General features: G+C 34.6%; 1 protein-coding gene across 6 annotated transcripts; it reads right to left on the reverse strand.

Annotated features, from left to right (window-relative positions):
• Positions 1-113: 113 nt before the first annotated feature.
• Positions 114-20,322, reverse strand: Gq (G protein alpha q). 6 transcript variants are annotated; one of them, XM_012688540.4, is made up of 10 exons: positions 20,007-20,322; positions 19,334-19,537; positions 15,482-15,666; positions 13,431-13,585; positions 12,492-12,620; positions 12,201-12,329; positions 10,443-10,572; positions 7,666-7,819; positions 6,156-6,263; positions 4,106-4,247 (listed from the first exon to the last, which is right to left on the reverse strand). In XM_012688540.4, exons 2-10 carry the CDS (start codon positions 19,449-19,451, stop codon positions 4,165-4,167), a joined length of 1,191 nt encoding a protein of 396 aa, XP_012543994.1. In that variant the 5' UTR covers positions 19,452-19,537; positions 20,007-20,322; the 3' UTR covers positions 4,106-4,164.
• Between the last annotated feature and the right edge of the window lie 2,206 nt (positions 20,323-22,528).

Below are 22,528 nucleotides of genomic sequence, written 5' to 3' on the forward strand. Positions count from 1 at the left end.
TCCTGTAAATAAATACTTTCAATGACTTTTCGCATTGTAAAACGCAATTGCGTTTCATCGATGACGCGAGCCGCGCTGATAAACAAGATCAAAAAAATAAATAAAAACTACCCTTAGCTGAAAAAAATTATATTTTATGAGAAATTATAATTTACAATATTTCATTCAGGCATCCATCTTCAGTCGGAACTTAAGCTAAAACTCTCACAATCTCACGCAAAAGGTAAAGCAACGTTAGACTATAAATATACGTTCAGCTGACATTGTACGTTTGTCATTGCCCGATCGTTAAAACAAAATGGGTGAGGAGCCCCACACCGATATACGAATAAACACGATTCGTTAAGGATGCGTACACATTGTTCACAGACGGGAGCGAGGCCAGCGAGAAACATCTTCAGTATTTTTTCAAATCGAACGCGGTTTCTTTTCGATTTTAAGTTAAAACTCTTGCTTTGATCCGGTAAATATAAGTTTATTAAATAGCATTTACTAGCTTACAATAACGGCAGTGCATACTGGGGTTCAGATAATGGGTTCCGGTGACGCGTCACAGCGAACCGATTATCTCCTTAGAAACGAAACCGCGTTCTCCTCGGATTCTTATTTTAAAAAAAAAAACTTTGTTTACATCATCACTGACAAACATTCTTTGATAAATTCTAATTACCGATGAAACTGTGTAAAAAAAAAGTTATCCAGTGTTTTGCATTATTGGTAACATTCTGTTTATTTTTAAAAACCCTTTGCATTCCGGTACGATAAATACAGTAAACTAACGACCTAGTATCATTATCAATGACGCTAGCGAAAAAACTGAAAAACTTTAGCGTGTTCATAATTAAGAGCTCTAAAATTTGGTACATACTATAGAAAATAAGTTATTTATCTGAAAGTGTATGTTATGTTGCGTATTACTGTTGGTAACGAGTCCTTTGGGTGTGACAGCCCTGTCTGCGACTTATCGAGAAGCAATCACGCTTCCTCGTTCGAAGGGTAGCGCCCTTAGGTTCCGGTAAACGTTTAACATCAGGTAGGCCGAGAATTCGTTCGAGTATCCTTCTAAATAAACAAAAACACATAATCCTGCACCGAAACCAAATAATCGTTCCATGGGCTACGTTTAAAGCCGGCGTGGTCAAGTTTATTCTCAAAATCCAATAGATACGTGTCAACTTTATAAGCAAAGGGAAATAATATAAATGCAATCGGTAGTGGCGAAAGGGAGACTGTCCTGTCTTACTCAGATTTTTTTTTTACCTACGCTGTCGGAATGCAAAGGGTTCGAATCAAAACAGTATATTATCGTGTGACGTCACTACCGCCGGTGAACCTCGTTGGGCTCGAAGTCAAAATGAATCCACAACATCGCTGTACAAATGCACAAAAGAAATAATATGTATAGTTCCTATGTACAGGGGGCATACACAGAGATTGTTTCAGTGAACATCAATAGAAATTCAATAATTGTGCGCTAAGTTCATTTTCACATCATTTTGAGCATCAAAGACAGCTGTTTCTTAATTTAAAAGCACACCTTGAGATCAGAAGCATAAGGTTGAATTTAATTTAAAACAAACAAAAAAATCGTTTTTATACAGTAGTTCGTGTGTAGTTTCGTCGGGGTCTCGACCTCTGGACTACAATTTAGATCAATACTTTAAAGATATCTTATCCTATAATGGTCATATAAATTCCTATAATACATACGATTACCAAATTGAAATATTCCGTTTGAATAGTTTTAATAACCGATTCCATACCTTATGCCTCTAATGTCGAGATACAGTTTTGCTATTGACAGTGTCAGATGTTACTGTGATTAGCCGTTCACATATAATATTATATAAGCTTAATTCGTATATTACATTATAAAAAAAGTATAATAAGACACAACAACAAATAAGTTAATAAGTTATATATCTGCAAAAAAAACCTAGAAACTTTGTTTCTTAATATACATTAAACTAAATATAACACAAAGCGACACTAAATTAAGCATAGCATAATAAAGTATTTCTAAAAATATATTTAAATGAAACAGACAATAAATGTTTTTTTTTGTTGTTTAATAACATAAATATTTTGTGCTTCGTATTCCCGTGATAATGTTGCCAATAGCAAAACTTGGCACTGAACTGTCAGCTCAATTCACTCAGCACATTTAGACCCAAATGTACAATATATTACATTCATGTGGTAAAAGCATTCGTGCAAAAACATGGGTACCAGTTTTATAGTTCACTTATAGCTTTGATTTCTTGGGTTTCTAGTAAAAAAAGTTCATATCAAATGCATCAAAAATGTCCTTAAACAACTAACGTAGTAGTAACCTTCCTATATTTGACATAATGGTAGCTGTTTAATTCTCCTATACAGATAACACCAGGAAGAAACCAAATACACCAGACCGTTGCGTACACAAAGCCTACATTCAACGTAAACGATTTGCGTCAAGTCATTACTTGTAGAAAAAAAAAACACCGTATTTAATCTTAAACTGCTTAAATAATAACGTAATATTATATTTATTTAACAAAAAAAATCCAATGTACAAAAGTAACGAAATATTACATTTTAATACAATAATAAAGTTATAAACCTTTGAAGCTAACAGAACAAAACGGTAATGTTTGCACAATAAAATTATATATTTATTAAGTAGGAGTAGAGAGACGGCCGGTTGGAGACGAACGCCACAGCCACCGTACTCAAGCTGAACACAAGGGTTGTCACGGTGACAGTGACAGTGACGGCTGACAGTTGACAGCACTAGTGCTGTAGTGCGCGCGTGGTAACAGAGGGCGGTGCAGTCGCCCGTCCCGGCCCTAGTTAGCGCTGGTACGACCGTGACCTCTCGAGACATCATTCACATCTTAAATAAATAGGTACGTACATAATAGTAACACGGAAGCATTCCGATCGATACAATCATAGCGCGAAGTCCGGTCTCGACCAACGTTCATTGGACTAGTTTGTTCGAATCCATTCTCGTGGACACAATAAAACGTATCTAATGTAGAAAGATATTATGGCAACAAACTTTATAAAAATCCTAAAACAATGACTAAAAGCAGCTCGTGGCGAGGCCGAGACCCACCATTACTTTTAAAATGCACAATTCAATAATCACCGTTACAGACACATACATAATTTGTGAATAACTTCATCATAAAAAAACATGTCAAAAAACCTGACTCGTCGGAGGCGTTCCCCCGGCTCGGAGCGCGAGCGAGTGATCGCGGCCCGTCCGAACCCACCGCTTAATTGTGGTTAAATGACTTACAATCTATTCTTAATTTCTCATTAAACGTTTTAAGATGAAATATGTTCGTCCATCCGATCTCAGTTCGTCAATTTACAAACACATTCTGTTGAGAGGTGATGATGTTTACGTGTGTTATACACAATCACAGATTTGTGTCAAGGACCAATGTTGCTTTCGCTTAAACGAGATTGTACTCTTTCAGGTTGGACTGTAGGATTGTGTCCTTTACGGCGGCGAATACGAACCGGATGTTTTCGGTATCTGCGAAAGATGATGTCATTATGACGTAATGAAATAAAATACACTTTACATTAAACACACACACATAAAATTACTGCACTCGTGTTCGATAATCTTACTTGTGTACACTTCGGCGCGTAGTTCAAACTGTATTACATTTACCAACGGAAGCATTTATTAGTATTATTGTAAACACTGACCTCCCCTTACAGAGTTATAACATTCATAGTAACATAAAAAAAATATGCGCGTGCAACTAGGTGCACGTGAAAGAAGTGAAACTTCTTTTGGCGGTGTGTAGTATTGCGGTTTTCTTTATTTTTCATCCTTCAACCGAATTTCTCTAGTAATAGGGAATGCTATGTTTAAGAGAAACGACCTAGCTCGTTTTGTCCTTTCCCCCTCTCCACGGTGGAGTGGTTTGCGAAATGCTCAATCTAACGAAGTTTAATTTTACACTCAACGAGCCTAGAGAAGTTTCACTTCAAAAAGCAGAAAATAAAATAAATTTAATATAACAAATGGTTATATGTGAGTTATTTTTTTTAGTAGAATCAAAGCGTTATTATAACAAAGGTCGGACAAATAAAACATGCATTTAGAAAAATAAAGTTTAATGAACCAATTTCAACGTAAACACATTAAGTTAAGCAATATTAAGCCAAATTAAATTCTTTGAGAGCACTCTGCATAATTGTATCCTTCACAGCACAGAACACGAGTTTAATGTTTTCAGTATCTTTTAAGGCATCCAGAGTGATTCAGCGCGTTACAGTAAGCAGCATGCAAAAAGTTTATTAATAAATTAGTTTAGTGAAAATAAAAATAAAAACAAAAATAACTAACTACAGAACAACTTTTTTTTAGTATCCTTTGGGTGTTGTGGTTATACATATTCTATGACCTCATGCATGGTCTACCCGATGTTTAAGCGGTTACTAGTACCATAGACATAAAATATTGACCTTATAATAATGGCCTTTTGATTCAAATTGGAATGCATTCGTTGCAGAAATAGGCAGCGATATTATTAACCAGTGGCGGCTCATATATGCCAAAATATAGCAACATTCTTCATCAATTCGCATATATACAGTACTGTTTTTTTAGTTTGGCGTTTATACTGATTCCGAGGTTCTTAACGATATTTCAGAGTCCAATTTGGTCCAAAAATAACGACCGTATGACATGTGACAGTATCCTCTGTTCTGCCTAACCTGGGGGAGTTAGGTTAGCTCTCCTAATTTCTGCCACAAGGGCTGGTTACAAGCCCGCAATGGGTCGGTACCACTATCCTATTTTATCGACAAGCAATCATGCGTCCGGTTTGAAAGATAGACCAATAGTACTATGGAATTGTGATTTGACGTCCCAAGAATGAAGGTGATTCACGTTGTCATTGAGTTTCCATAACCACTTAGCATAAAGTTTGACTGTGAGCTTGTGTTTGGTCTCTGAGCTAAAAAAAAGGCTATTTATTTTTATAATGACAAATTACTTATATAAAATACCAACATACACGAAACAAGGCTGAGCTAAAAAAAGCTAGTTTTTTAATGACAAATTATTTACATTAAATACCAACATTCACGAAAAAACCCTATTCTATTTCTACAAAATTAGTAAAAGCAGTGCAAAAATAAAACATTATCTACTTTGTGTACTAATGGTTACCAAGCATCATTCACCAAAAAAAAAAACACAGCAATTAGCGGATATATATAAAATAAAACAGAAATTAGGAACATCTTACATACCTCTGATGACATTGAAAAATCATGAAAACAACTAAAATTACTTGTTTAAAGAAAATCTTATTATTCATAATTTTGATATCATCACGACAAATAGCATTAAGAATTTTTTTATTTAAAATAGTAGAAGAAAATATGTTACGCTGACGAAGTGCAGTAATTTTGTTTAATAGATAAGCAAATATAGTTCTGATCAAAACAAACTACTTTGATATTATCTTGTCTATATAACATTAATTAGAAAATTTCAGTTTTAGAAATATTTGCATAGAAGTTTTTAAACAGTCTGTTTACGAAAACTGTAAGGACTTAACATCATAATATTGTCTGTTCAGTTATACGCAAAGCGTTGAAAAATAGCGAAACTTTTAATTGGTTTTACCGATAATCGATTTTTTGTAATTTGGCCATCCATATATCAATAAAAAAGCGATTCAATTATGTACAAATTCATACGATATGGTATATCGATATAAATTAGTATTCAATTATCCCTAGTTCGAACAAACAAACTCATTTTAACGTCTATTGATTAAAAAAGACACGGGCATCGACATCGACACTGTACCAATACCATTTATCCAAAATTATGTGTTGCCAATTTGTTTTTTTTTTTACGTGATAACGTCTTATCGATGAACACCGGCTGCACGCACGAAAAATTGTCACGTTCCGCCTGAGCCGGAGCGTGCAAGCGAGAGCGTGGAACAAGCGATAGAGAGGCACGATCGGCCCAAGCGTTGGCTTGTGACACATTTATCTCTCTTCTCGCGTGACGTCAGAGTTAGCAGTTCGAATAGTTCCGCTACTGACGTTATCACGTAAAACTATCGTACGTAAACCGACTTTACAGACAACCGATTATTATTATTTTATGACAAAATATGACCTACCTGTCGCACATGTGAAATGCGAATAGATGATTTTCTCCGCGTCCGGGTTCAAGTCGACGAACATCCGCAGAATGAACTCGCGCGCCGCATTGGCGTCGCGTTGCGGGCCTGTTACGTCACACACACGTCACACTACTAGCGTTACTACATAGCTTACTCAAAAGGATTTCGACTGACAACTCTCGACATTGGAAGCATAAGGTCGATTTTTTCCATGATTTCAACATAAGTGAACAATTTTAGGATTGAGACTAAAAAAATCTACAATCAGTCTAGAGGTAAATGAAAAATTAAAGGAAAACATGTCAACCTTTATGCTTGTCATGTCGAGTTTCATATTGTGTGACTTAGCAGTATAACAAAACACAGTAGCGAAATGACAATTTATTTTGTCTTTTTTTTATTCCTTTAACATCTCGTGAGTACATCTTACCTTTTCGAACGGTGCTTCAAAACATTAGCAAGATGTATACCGATGCTAGCTAATCTAGACTTTGAGACAACTAACTTTATCATTCCGTTACTGTATAACACAAAATTATTAGCTCTACAAATTGTACTATTATACATGGACCATTACAAACGTGCGAAGTGAGTTAAAATATTACGTCAAAGGAATATGACAATGCCGCGCAGCTCGAAATCGATAAAGGGATGACATTCGGGTTCAGGTAGTCAGATGACGTGGTCGTTGATGACTGGTACATATAATTTGTAGGTTGTAGGTGTTTGTAAAATGGTTTTTTTTTATTGCCCTTGTAGGCAGACGAGTATACGGCCCACCTGAGTGGTTACCGTCGCCCATGGACTTCAGCAATGCCAGGGGTAGAGCCAAGCCGCTGCCTACCAGAAAGTTATCAATAGACAATCCTACGCGAACCATCGAAGCATTATTAGATACTTAACTTTGTTAAAATTAAAGGGCGATATCAACGCCCAAACTCGTTGGGTTATTCATAATGTGTTGATAGCGTTTAAAGTCACCCGGATTTTTTTTAAAATAAAAAACGTTTTTTTTGTGTAATTATATTGATTTAAGTTTTGTACACAAAACACTACAAGTATGAGCGAGAGATCCGATATGCCTATAAGTGTGAGCGAGAGGTCTGATAAAAATGATTTATGACTCGGTTCGCACGTTTATAATGGCCCAAGTACAATGTTTTACAAATAAACCATTGACTGTGTTCAACCTGTTGCAGTAGTGAAATGCGAATAACACGACCTATCCGGATCCGGGTTCTCCTTCAGATACTTTTGTAGAATGTATTCTCGAGCAGGTATTGGATCGCATTTCGGACCTATATATGCGTCAAGTTTTGATTACAACAACAACATTTCATTAAAATTATATCTGTCTGTATGTAAAAGTGCAATACCGAACATTACTATAACTGATCGTTTTTATTTATTTATTATTGTATAATTAGTAAACACAATGGGCCTCATTCACTTATCTGCTTCGTGTATATTAACTAATGTTATTATTATAAATATGTTAATTACATACCGTCGTATTCAGGGAAGTAGTCAACAAGGTGAGAATACATAATCTTCTCCTCGAGCAAATCCTTTTTGTTGAGAAACAGAATGACCGAGGAGTGCTGGAACCACGGGTACGTTATGATGGTCTTGAACAATGCTTTCGATTCTTCCATTCGATTCTGTGTGAGAACGATATAAAATATTATTAGTTTCATTTGAAATAAGACTTATATAAATAAGACTAGCGGCCCGCTCCGACTCCGCTCGGGTCTTTAACAGAATTTCAACGACATTTGACGTTTTATTTTTTAAAATAAAATAACACTTATTGCGGCATAACTATAATTAATAGTTAGACATATTATGCTGTCACGACACTTTTTGTAAATAATAATGTGTTCTACAAAGTCGTAGTACATTATTTTATTCTATCATCAATAGTTTTCGCAGGGTACGCGATTTAAAGAATATTTTAGGTAATTTTTTTACACCTTTGGTTACATTATTGGATTTTTAGTAACGACCCCTAATTTTTTCAAAAAAGATTATAGCCTATGTCACTCGGGAATAGCGTAGCTTCCAAACAGTGAAAGAATTTTTTAAATCGGTTCAGTAGTTTCGGAGCCTATTCTTCAATACAAACAAACAAACAAATCTTTCCTCTTTATAATATTAGTATAGATATCGTAAAGTGTATTGTGACTCATTTAACAAAACGTATAGCTGCCCCACTGTTCAAACCATGTTGATCATGTATTCAGACTAATTGGACGCGTGTATCTCAGACTCTCCGTTTACCAACCACGTAGATACTGTTAAACTACTTCTACGGGTTAACCCTAGCCTTTTTGAAGTGAAACTTCTTTAGGCGCGTTGAGAGTAATATTGAATATTCCCGATCCTGCGGACAGAATGGAAAGCAGTCGACGTCGCCCCAAACACGTCATTTCGGATCCTCCCGATCCACTAACGGTGCTTTTAGGTACTTCAAGCACCGGTCATCGTCCTCGTCGAACCCGTCGCTTGCGACGAAGGGCTCGACGAGTAAATTAACCCTCAGACCCAGCCCACTGAGTTTCTCACCGGATCTTCTCAGTGGGTCGCGTTTCCGATCCGGTGGTAGATTCTGCGAAGTACGGCTCTTGCTAGGGTTCGTGTTAGCAACTTCATCAGGTTTGAGCCCCGTGAGCTCACCTACTAGTTAAGGCGACGCTGATATAGCCTCTCAAGACTATCAGCTTAGGTAGGGAAAAAAAAAAATTAATTCGCGACGATTCGTTACGGCTAGAGAGAAAAGATAGGTATAGAAAGCCAGTAACAGTGAGAGTGAGAAAATGGACAGAGCGTCCCAAGAAAACCACAACACTACATACGGGAAAAGAAGTAAAACTTCTTTAATGTGCCCCAAGTTGCACGCGTACCATTTTTTTACTGATGTTTAAAAAAAAATAGGAGATTAAATCGTATAAGTAGTCTAATTATGTTTACGACTAGTGTAAGCCGAAGAAAATACTAAGCTCGTATATGCATTTCCAAATTAAGTGATAGGTAGTTATACGAACGATGTCTATAGAACAAAGATTTGTAATCGTGGTCGAGGATTTTATTAACAAAAAAAAACAAAAGAAAAACGCGTTATGTCAATTTTTTTTTTAATAACGAGAAACAAATCACGCACGTTCATCAGGCCTTAATTCCCTGTGATGTGGGTACAAGAGACTGATAAACATACTTTTGTATGTTTAAATATACTGTACATGTACAGATAATAAAACTCAGACAAAGGTCAATCCGTTCATTACACAAAGTTTGCCCGATTTGGGAATCGAACCCACGACTCTGGGCGCAACAGTCAGGAGCGCTAACTATTGCACCGAGTCTGTCTTTAAATATAGTACTCTCGTTTAAAGACAATTTTTGAGACAATTAAAGGCAATTTTTTTTGTGCAGTTTTAAAAATAGGCTAGTCAGACACTAGTCAAACTGTTGTATTGTGTTACTTATGCATTTATTTTATATAGCATTTTAAATCCCGGTAGAACGATATTGATGAATGATGATAAATGGAAGATTAAATTTGTAAACGTTTTCAACTACAACGGTTTTCAAGGAAAGCCGGTTTTCGGTTTTACTATTGGTAGGACCTCCTGTGAGTCCGCACGGGTAGGTACCACCACTAACCTATTTTTGCCGTGAAGCAGTAATGCGTTTCGGTTTGAAGGGTGGGGCAGCCGTAACTGTACTTGAGACCTTAAAACTTATATCTCAAGGTGGGTGGCGCATTTACGTAGTAGATGTCTATGGTCTCCAGTAACCACTTAACACCAGGTGGGCTGTGAGCTCGCCCACCCATCTAAGCAATAAAAAAAAGCCATTGCAGTCTGACCGAAACATTTTTGGAATGCTTTAAAATCGAATAGGTATTACAAGTTTTAGGAGAGTTTCATATTATGAAAGTGAAAGGAGATATTCAAGCCGTTTATCAATTGAAATAGTTATCGGTATGTAATTATTTCAGTTCAAATTTAATAAGAGCATATATTTTCAGCAAACGTCCGACGCACAAATTGGAAGATAAAAATACACGTGTTGGACTTCGAAACGGAAACACTAACTCGTCTACATCCTGGCAAACTATAGTTTGGTATAATTAGATTATGAGATCATAATATATTTTACAGAATCATTTTAAACCAAGACTAATCTTCAAATGGATTCCTTAAACGAAGAAAAATCCCTTTAACTTTGGCTGTAGATTTTTTTATAAAATAAGCGAAAAAAATAACTTATAACAAAACTTACCTCGTTCTCTGATTCGAATAAAATTTGGTCATATTCACTAAGAGCTACTAAGAATATGATGGATGTGACGTTTTCGAAACAATGGATCCACTTCCTTCTTTCGGATCTCTGGCCCCCGACGTCCACCATTCTGTAGATAATAGACCATATCAATAAATTCATGCATTAATGTACATTGTTAAAAATAAAATGTTATAAAAAAACACCAAATAAACATGCTTTACATGCAATTATATAAAACTTTAAATTGACGCCTACAACTATCACGAGATTAATTGTACTTGCTATTTAAAACATGCATCCTTATCAGTAAAAACTAAAATTAGATTTGTTACAAAATTAAAGTGTTATTAAAACGGTTTTTTTTATTTATTTATCATCTACCTAGCGTTATCTATAAGTCTTTGATTGACCTTGTTCATAGTTAGCTGCTACTTGGTCTTAAGTTCGGGCGTATATTATAAGTCTTAGCAGTTCCAACAAGTATCTCCATCACTCTATGATAGTCGCGTTAGAAGATAAGTGATTCGTAGCTTGACCCAAAATAGATTTACAGTGCGTTTTGACGTAAATAAGAAACTCATTGGGACCGATACGACCGGACAATGTGCGCCTTATAGATTTTTCACTGCTAATAAGGACTACTCAGCAAATGTGTTGAGCTCCCTCATTTAAAATAAGACTTAAAGATGCAAAAAAAAAAAGTGAAACAATTGAAAACAGCAAAGTGCTGAAATGTTCTTCGATCTATTTTTTATCAAAGGTTCGTTTGATAGTGAATCGATTTTAAATTACTTGCACAGATTTTTTTTAATTCTTGGTCACACTACGTTACGATTCGCATTAGTCACAAAATTAAACTAACACATAATAACCTCTTAGAAAATTGCTGACTAGATATCGTTGTGTATGAATGGGCAATAACATTAAAAATTAATTAAGCTATAATTAAACTAAAAAGACTATAGTTGACTATACATTATTCAAGCGCTGAATTAATACTTTAAAATGATCACTTGCACGCGTGTGATTGATAACCTTTGCACGCAGGAAAACATTGCAGTTTGAGTCACGTGGAATGAGTAGGGTGACCATAGATGACGAACAAAAAGTAGGACTTGACATTATATCTCGATTCATACTTAATTTTGGGGCTCACTAATCGACTGCGTTACTCTCATAAAAAATATAAGAAATTTACAATATAATTTTCGTTTTTTTTTACATATTATGTATTAGATAAGCCCGTAACATTATATTAGATTACTTTTTGTTAAACTGCATAATCATAGCACTGGTGTTCTATTGTTATTGTTAGTATTTGTGCATTTAATATTTTGGAGTTATCTGTCAAACTTAAGTTAGAAAGCTCAAATTTACTGACGTGCTGCTAATTGGATAAGGATCTAACTACTTAGGCCAATACAAGAGATGCGAATGGGATCTACACTTACAAAAAAAAAACTATTTGTTGAATGAGAATCATTAGAAGAGATTAGAATGAAATATTACTGCAATGTTAATATCGTTTTTACAAAGCATTGTGGGCAATTATTATTATTGAAATTGTGAATCACGATGTCATATTAAATAAACAATAGCGATAAAGTTAAGTTATTAGCATTATAACCGCCTTGGAATCTACATTAATTGGATATACTATACTCATACTCCAAACGGCGTTTACAAATCGATATTTCTGTTAATCGAGCTTACAGGGATTTAGCATCTCTATCGATGTACCTTCGCGAGTCATACCTAAATATAATTCCGTCGAGATCGAACGGATATTCGAGTATACCGGTTGTAGGCTGTCGGGCTCGCAAGATATCCTGTTCGGTTGGCAAATAATCGTCTTTTTCGATCCTTGCCAGATCGCTTAAATAACTGAAAAATCACACCATGCACCACTAGTAAGCGAAACACAAACGAAAACATGCACGACCCTATTAAATAAACAGTCGACCTCCGAATGAAACATCGAAACAGTCCCCACAACATGCACATAGAAGCGAAGCATGCCATCGATGATGACGTCACGTGTTTTACCGAAATCGTATTTCCTCCAAGTCAAATGGGTACTCTATGATGCCCGTTGTGGGAACTCTCACACGGAGGATATCCTGTTCGGTTGGTAGGTAATTTGGCGCTGCGACGCGGTCGATCTCCTGCAAGTAGCTGAAGAAAAAGTTCTTTTCTCATTATAACGAGCGAAAAGAAGATTGCACAATGTGGGAATGAGTTGCTCGCTCCGGGCATTTCAAAATTGCAATAATTGTTACGTTATAATAGTCATTGTTTTTTTTTTTTTTATCTAATATTTAAGAGAAGACATGCCCGCTAAGTTTCTTGCCAGTTCTTCTCAGGACGGAGGCTAGTTTTTTGTGAATTGGCGGTAGTTCTTTTTGACGTTCAACAAGTATATACTTTCATTTATGTTGAATAATTTTTTTTTTATTTGATTTCATATGATTTGAAGACAATAAACGAATACATTGCGCCGATAAAACTAACAGAATCAACATAACGTTACCGGTGTTAAAAGACGGAGAGGGCCATTTATAACGTATAAAATCAATCGTATTTGTGTCATTAGATCAGTTTCTTGAACAATCCGGAACGGCGGCTCTGTTTACTAGCGCCATAAAGTGTTAGGCGTGCGATAATGATTTACTGTACACAATCACGTTTAAACAAACATTGCGATTTGCATATTTAATTCATGACTATTATTATACTACTGGCTACCGTTGGCTAGTTTTATGGGTTATAAAAGGTTTTTTTTTTTTTTTTTTCGCAGGTCTTTGAGAATTTTTTAAAGAACATTTGAGTATATGAATAGTACGCCTCGTCTTTTGGGTATGAGGTTAAAGTCTCAATTGAATTGGCTAACGATTATACTGTTCTCCATCCATTGACAAATTTACAATTTTACGGACATATTATTTGTCGTTGAGGTCGTCGATTCGTGGGGACAAGTGTACTCACTATTTGGCCGAGTCAGTAAGTTGGTATTCTCGCCTGCGATCATAACATTCCTGGATGCCGGAATCGGCCCATAAGCCCTTGATAGCTTCCACGTACGGACTCTCGAACGTTGTCACACTCTCAAAGTCGATCGATGATATCAATTCCGCCTTTTCCTGTAATTCAGATCATTGTACTATATTTAGATATGTCATGTCATGTTAAAAGCGTCATTTTATTAAATACAAGCGATACTCGCCCGCTTCGCTGGGAATTTAAAATTAACATTATTATTTATTGTCATTATTATTAGGGAGTCCAACACTCATATAAATATTAGCCTATCCATTAAGCACATGTATTTTCTACATGGATACCAAGTTTCAAGTCAATCGGATGCATGGTTCAGTATTTATAACAGAACATCCGTAAAAACCACTGTAGATTTATATATTAGTATAGATAAGAGAATCCTAAATCGTGTCCTGTAATTAAATTATAATATCATATTTTGTTTCGTTTTGTGTTGCTATGATATTCAAACTGTATTTAATTTACGAATCTAGTATTGTTATCAGTAACTATCACCACAGAACCGATTATGTGTATTAAATAGGTTTATAATTTGGTTTAAATCGAGTGTCGTCTATGAAAACGAATAAAACTTTGTATTTTAGATAACTTAGGTTATCTACATTGCGAAATTTCATCACTAATTTAAATAAAGAAAACAAATGAATGTAAAACTGTCAGAATGTTATATTAATCTGTTTGAAATGAATGAGCTACATAACATTTTTTTTTAATTGCTTAGATTGATGGACGAGCTCACAGACCACCTGGTGTTAAGTGGTTACTGGAGCCCATAGACGTCTACAACGTAAATGCGCCACCCACCTTGAGATATAAGTTCTAAGATCTCAGTATAGTTACAACGGCTGCCCTACTCTTCAGACCGAAATGCATTACTGCTTCACGGCAGAAATAGGCAGGGCGGTGGTACCTACCCGCGCGGGCTCACAAGAGGTCCTACCACCAGTAATGACTGAATGAATGAACAATGAATTTCATGAAATCGCAATAAGATGTTCGCGTACGAGAGAGATGGTAAAATGTTCCTGTTAAGTTTAATTATGTCCAACCATCTAAATGATAGTCTTTAAAATACTAGGATATCCCTTGTGAAACAATTATCACAGCAAAATGTAGCTTGTAAAATAATGTACTAATAATGAAGAGCTAGAAACATTCTCCTCACTGACTGACCGGTATCATTGCTCGTTTCGAATTTATTATACCTAGTCGAAATGTCGCGTGACGAAGACGTACATTTGTGATTTTACTCATCATTGTTTATACCAAATTAAAACATAAAGACGGTATTTGATTCAAACTTGTACAGGGACCTATCTATACATATATAAAAATTAATTGCTGTTCGTTAGTCGCGCTAAAACTCGAGAACGGCTGGACCGATTTGGCTAATTTTGATCTTGAATTATTTGTGGGAGTCCAGGGAAGGTTTATAAGGTAGATAAATATGCAAATGCTCGGAATTAAATAAAAATAACAATTTTGTTTTTCCTTTGATGAGTCCGCCGTCGGACGAATTCCTTTTGTTTGTTTTAAGTTTATTTTATACTAAAGTTTAAGTCTTTTTTATCGATTGAATACAACGGTTCTTATTGTTTCATTCCATTGTTTTAAGCAAATATATTTATTGTAAAAAAATACACATTTGTACTATTTAGATACATAATATTGGACAATATAGGCGCGACGACGTTTTTATAGCTCTTCTGTAAAGTTGAGACGTAACACCTATAAAGGATTCGTCAGAAATCAACAACAAACAAAACAAGTACCTACCCACATTTTACATGAATGCGAACCGGTCAGTCGCCGCCTTTAGAATTTACTTACAACCAGAAAATATACGTCAGTTAATACCATAAGCCCTCTTTTGTGTCATTGGAAGAATAACAACGTTATTTTTTACTTTTTACCTTATATTATGCTATATGGGCTTTTATTCGCTAAATTCTCAGTATCTTAGCCATTAATATACTTACTACATTGGACGGGTTCCCATATTGTATTGTTAGTAGGTCCATGGCGCGTATCATACTCTGCATCGCCATGAAGATGTTCTGGTAAACGAGTTTGATGAAGCCGCGCTTGTCTTCGTCGCTATAACCCGAGCCGTGGATGATTCTCATCTGCTTGATGAAAGTAGATTTGCCCGACTCTCCAGTTCCTGTTGTTAACAAACACTCAGGTAACTGATTGCGTATCTCGACGTGTCACACTTAGATAAAAATATCTGTCATCGTTGTTTGAAATTTGTAAGCATGTGTCCGATTATTCTCTACTTTTCATTGCTTTTATAAAGTTACTAGCCGTACTGGCCCGCTTCGCTGGGCATTTAAAATTGACATTATTATTTATTGTCATTATTATTAGGGAGTCCAACACTCATATAAATTTTAGCCTATCCATTAAGAACATGTATTTTCTACATGGATACCAAGTTTCAAATCAATCGGATGCATGGTTCAGTGTTTATAACAGAACATCCGTAATAATCACTGTAGATTTATATATTAGTTATAGATATGTCGTTGTCAACAGCAAATGCATTTTTGGCGTATGGACTAAGGAAATAAATATGGAAACTAGAATCGTAATATTGGGTGTGTAAAATCGCAGAAACCATGTACTAAAAATGTATCATGTATCACCTCAGAGTTTAAATAATGTTTTAGAAAAATGTACGATGGATTTTTATCATCTTTTATATTTCGAGAAATTAATGTCTCCGTCTTTACTTCATTACTATCATAACGCGAAAATTACGTTTTGTGGGAATAAACAATTTCACCGGTTCCATACATTCAAGTACTGGACCTCTTACGGCTATATTGTTAGAACAAAATTATTCAGAGCATGACTTGACATGCCGACACCTGAACATGAACACATTTTAGAATAAATGGCAATTAAACGGGGTAAACTTGTTTTGCTCTTCTATATAAATCAAGTAATTTCAATTTATTTCCTGTTATCACAATTCTAATGTTAATATGATGTAATATAAAATGTGTGAACATTTTGAATTATTGAATGTCACAAAAATGTGTATAATCTGACTTTATTACTTTTCAGAGAATTAAAATTCTAGCTAGAAATAATGTATGTTTGAATCTACAAGAACTAACATATATATATATATATATTTACTAAATTAATATATTAAATTGATGATTGATTAGGATAAATGCTAGAATACTAAGATAGCACATCAATTTAAGTATTTTCTATGTAACTTCCCCAAAAGATTTCAAATATATTTTAATAATAAATATTAACAAAAACACTATCTGGGATGATGAGGTAGATTACTGGCAGGAAAGGCAGGAAGATAAAGAACAACTTCTGTGCATTTAGGATGACCTCTTTCACTGTGAACTCATTATTGGCATTTTTTTTTTGTTGTATAGAAGGGTGCACAAGCTCACAGCCCATCTGGTGATAAGTGGTTACCGCAGCCCATAGACATCTATAACGTAAATTCCGCAGCCCATCTTGAGACACGAGTTGTAAGGTCTCAGTACAGTTAGAACGGCTGCCCCACTCTTCAAATGGAAACGAATTACTGTTTCAGGGCAGAAATAGCCAGGACAGTAGTAGCTTTCCCATGCAGACTCACAAGACGTCCTACCACCAATAATCTGACTTTTATAGTTTCGAACGCTTGTACGGAGCACATGACCCTTCCCACAGGTTGTAAAGAAATTCTACATGTTCATCCCTCACTCATACTTTTACTGTGATTAAATCAATTACATACCTAATTTATTGTAATATGCTGTTTTGTTTTATAATTATGTGCCCCATCCCATGTCTTTATTTTGAGAAATAGTCACCCATAGTATAATTGGGTCGCTGATCCTCTTGACTCGTGATTTGCAATTGACATTGAATGTAACTAACTATAAGACTCATTTTACTGTTGTTTTTATTTTATTAATGTGAATATTTCAGTTGTATACTTAATATTATAGATTTAAATATTGTTTGCAAAAATATACAGTGTTCGAAATATTCAAAATTAGCAATAAAATGTTTGGGTTAATTTCGAATATTTGTAAGATTACAAATAACACTTTTAATTCAGAAATTGACATTTCAATTTAGAGAAGAAATTGTTTATTATCTGTTATGTTATTTAAAAACATTTAGAAAGATAGAACAAAGCTATATTGAAAGAGTGAATACCTCATGAGTCATGCTTCACTTGGCAAAAATTTGAGGAAATCAATCTTACTCGTAAAATATTTGTGAGGTTTACAGGAATGAGATACATCCTAACAGGTGCCTATTTATAAGTTTAAATTTATAAATGTTCTGATATGTAACTTAGACTTACAATACATTTATTACTATTTCTTAAACTCAAGTCACATAAGAAGCAAAAAATTATATCTTACCAACTATTTAGTTTCATCAGTCGTCACTAAGCATTAACATTCTAATATTTATTAACATTTATTGAAATATCAATAAATTCCACAGTTCTGAGAAGTAATAATTTAATGTGTTCTTATGGAAAAGTTATAAATAATAAGTAATGAGAGGCAAATAGTTCAGTTATCTAAAAAAACCCATAAATAGGCTTCATCACTATACCATAAGAACCACACCGATACTTACATATTGGTTTTAATATATAAGTTTATAGACATTATAGGTTTGAATATGTATGTTTATATATATAGACATTACAATTGTACTTGTGGTACCTATTTTCTGCTTTTAGGAAAAAAGTTATTAATTTTTTGTGTGGTAAAATACAACTTTTCTAAAGACATTTAACTTCTCTTATGGGATTTTCTAGTTTTCCACCAATTTATTACTAAGTAAAGCACAAATAATAATATTAACATGAACTATATCAATTTTTCATTTTTCAAATTTTAAAGAATTTAGTATTTTTATTATTTGCATGTTTTACAAGCTCTATTTAATAGATTTTGATAGATAGTATTTGATTAATATTAAAAATTTTTTTAGAAAATTATAAAACTTTCTATATATATTTGCAGACATATTTTGAACTTATTAGGTACTATTAGTTCAGTGTCAACTTTATCATTTTACTTATGGAAAACAAAACTGAAAATTCTAATTTTGATTTTAATGAATAATAAATATAATATAGGAATTTATATTAACATAATATTGGATTTATTTATTTATAAATTTAAATGTAGATTAATCAACAGTCACAATGAAGGTTTGATATGATTTTCAACTTTTTATACACTGGCGGCTGGGCATGATCTAAGACCCAAGAGTTGGTTATAATGTCCCACCAATATCTGTTTCAAAGCAATTATGAGGATAGCCAATAACTCAAATATAATTCAGATTTGAAGTTCCTGCCTCAAGGTGGGTAAGTTAGTATTTTTTAGAGGAAGTGAGGGTTTGTTATAAAATCTGCATAGGGGCCTGAGAACTGGACCATTAAATCATATACTCTAATGAAAAAAATAAACTTTTTTAAACTCTTTAATTTAGTTTTTAATAAGCATTATTTTCATGAAATTTAATTTGTCACTTGACATTCTTCTACTACACTAGGCATTCTTTATTCTAGTACTACAACATAATATAGTATAATCAAGGTTAGGTTAGATTGGTTATAAAACAAAAATCTTATATTATTACATAATTGAGATTATTAATTGTTTGTTGCATCAAATTATTATTTTGAATATTTTACTTGTATGCAACACTTTGCCAGGTTTCTATTCCTTTAATGTAATTTAAGAGTATGCAGTTACTTTGACACAGAGTAAATACAGATTTGATACTTTAAATAAAACGAAAAAAGTAATGCTATAGTTAGTGGATGTACTCACCAAGTAGGAGCAGTTTGAGTTCTCTTCTGGCATCTCGTTTGTCCTTTCTGAGTTGCCTCTCTATTTCTTGATTGATCCTTTTTTGTTCCTTTGCTTCTTCTGACATGCAGCACTCCATGATTTTTCAGAGCGGAGGGCCGCAATCTGTCCTCTCGCGCGGAGCCCTGTCCTTTCGGCAGGCCTTTCAACCGAGGCACACCACTCCTAGAAATTACATTTATACATTACACTTCTAAGCACACGCTAAATCACAGCACTTATAGATCACATCACAATGACATACCAACGCGACGACGCGCGAACCATCCGAACTAAAAACTATCAAATACTAAAACCGACAATCCGGTCACTGGGTGTGGTGACTTATGATCGGTCATATACATAAACGCTTCTGTCAACTGCCGACATAAACACTTCGAAATCCGTTTTTATACGAATGTGGAACCTTGCAGGTCGATCGTATAATCTCATTAATGTAACTAGATTCAAGAAACCTACGGCTATTCCCAGCACGTGTGTATTAATAAGATTAAAATTGCGAGCAAACAGCGGTTGATGATACCTAAGTAATCTACTGATAACTAGAACGGCCAAGACTAGGTTACGATGTTGTTTCAGGCGCTTTACACTAATTTAGATATTTTATAAGTGCACTGTTCCGTTCTTTACGTACCCGAATATATATCCATAGGGCACGATCAAATGTTCCACTTCAAATTATTGCACTAACCACGATTATTCACTCAAGTCATACAACGTCCGCCTCTCTCAATATGGCGCTGGGAGATTTTTGGGCGATGGGCGTTCTGCGCGTGCGTTATTTGACTATTAGCACAAAAATTTAGATAAAATTACATTCGTCTTGAAAAACTTGGAATTTTTACTAATAATTTATTTATGAATTAAATTAGTAGTCTAAACGGATAAATTAATCCTAATTTTCATACATACTCTCATCAATTGCAAATGACAGATCTGTCAATTTGTCATTCCCATTCAATCAAATTATAAAAATATCTTACCAACTTATGTACGTATATTCCCTATTACAAGTATGACTCAGTTGTGAACTTTTATAAATTAATTTGACTAAATAGGCTGAAAGCATAATATTGTAATAGATATTAAATATTATTTAATTTGGAACAATTTTTAAGATGTAAATTTCAAACAGGGTTTGTTTGAATATATGTATGTACATAATTGAACCTATATTTAAATTAAATTAAATTTAATTGTTTCTATCGCTTTAAATCGGCTTAAAAAAATTTTCGTTACCAAAATATTTCTAGCATGTTAAATTGGCTTTTGAAAGATTTGTACTTGTAAGGATCTAGGTATCGACTAGTATCTTAGTATTTTACTGTCAATAGTGCTGTGATTCGGTGCCCTTGCTCCGTGTTCCCTATTAAGTTTTGGAAGTGTTGCCTGGTAGAGTTCTTTTACACAACAATCGAATCTAGAAATCTAGAACAGATCTGCCTTATTTGTACGCCATTCCATGCGTTTCACGGTCTGCACGACCAAGCCGTGTTTTTGTGGAAATCTTGATGTTTTCAGGAGGCAACTAGAATGGTAGGTATCGTAGTTTCAATCACATGCAGTAAGGACTATGGAAATGGTAGCTTAAATTATTTGCGGTTTGATTATGAAAAACCTTTCAGACCTAGACTGTAACCTAGATTGTTCTATAACCTAGATCGCCCTACAATCTATAGTGCCTCATAGTCTAAATTTCCATAGCAAATATATGAGCCTAATATCCATAAAATCGCAAGTGATATCTACTGTAATGTCGCAGGCACAAACAAATTTCTATTCACTAATGAGGATTTATTTGGAACCTACTTCAAAAAAAGATGAAGAAGAATTATTATAAGGTATGTTATATATGTATATTATATATTATAAGGTTATGATACATAATAATACATAATCAGGGAAATATCATAGATACATATTATTATGTTTAAACATTTTTAAGTACCTATACGTTGTATTTATATCAAGAATTTTATTGGTAATACACAATTAATCCTATTTATTACATGATATATTTAATATGTATAATTTGTAATTATAATTTAATATTTGTTTGTATTTTACGTTCCCTTGCCTTTAACAGAATAAAACAATTTGAATCATCTTTTTTTTTTATTGCTTAGGTGGTTGGACGAGCTCACAGCCCACCTGATGTTAAGTGGTTACTGGAGCCCATAGACATCTACAACGTAAATGCGCCACCCACCTTGAGATATAAGTTGTAAGGTCTCAGTATAGTTACAACGGCTGCCCCACCCTTCAAACCGAAACGCATTACTGCTTCACGGCAGAAATAGGCAAGGGCGGTGGTACCTACCCGTGCGGACTCACAAGAGGTCCTACCACCAGTAAATATAGTAGTCTATAAACCCTGTAAAAAATATTTTAGTGCTAAAACTAAAATTTCTTTTTTTCTTGTTATATACCTACGGGGCTTCGATGTCCTAGCACTCTTTAACTTTTCCCACGTTTTAGTACAAATTTTAAAGATTTGTAAAAGTAGATGTCTGAGGTTAGTTCTGCAGGAGTCGTGTGCGAAAGCAAAATTCAAATTTATCACGAATCCTTATAATTGATTAAATACGTATGTAAGTATCTCATTTTTACCATCGCACCGCCCGCCACCGGAGTAGAGTTCATCCATACTACCTGGAGCCACTGCGGTCATCCACAGTGCGTTTCCAGAAGTCTTTTTTGCCACGTACCATCCGGCCATGGAATGAGCTCCCCTCCACTTGTTTCCCGAGCGCTATGACATGTCCTTCTTCAAACGAGGCTTGTGGAGAGTATTAAGCGGTAGGCAGCGGCTTGGCTCTGCCCCTGGCATTGCTGAAGTCCATGGGCGACGGTAGCCACTCACCATCAGGTGGGCCGTATGCTCGTCTACCTACAAGGGCAATAAAAAAAAAGTATTTTACGCTTTGTAAGGCTTTATTGATCTTTATTTTTTACATTTAATCAGTGTCCCCTTTAATAATGCTAAAATTTTTGTAATTATTTATTTAATTATTGTTCTCGAATATAAGTAAATATTGATCTACTTACTTAGCTATACCTATAATTTTGAACTCAAAGCTTGCTTTTCAAACATTTCCAACAATCATCATTATGATTTGAGAGGCCACTATAATCTACGAGGAAACCTTACATGTG

The sequence above is a fragment of the Bombyx mori genome, chromosome 9, assembly GCF_030269925.1.
Source record: "Bombyx mori chromosome 9, ASM3026992v2".
Classification (NCBI taxonomy): domain Eukaryota; kingdom Metazoa; phylum Arthropoda; class Insecta; order Lepidoptera; family Bombycidae; genus Bombyx; species Bombyx mori.

What these genes read in the sequence shown, in the direction of transcription:
- Gq (XM_012688540.4), bottom strand. Translation starts at nt 19,451, where the DNA reads ATGGAGTGCTGCATGTCAGAAGAAGCAAAGGAACAAAAAAGGATCAAT. An exon ending in CTCGACGGAATTATATTTAG is followed by an intron (nt 10,573 to 12,200) that starts GTATGACTCGCG and finishes TATTATCTACAG; the next exon opens with AATGGTGGACGTCGGGGGCC. An exon ending in CTACTTCCCTGAATACGACG is followed by an intron (nt 6,264 to 7,665) that starts GTATGTAATTAA and finishes GTGACGTAACAG; the next exon opens with GCCCGCAACGCGACGCCAAT.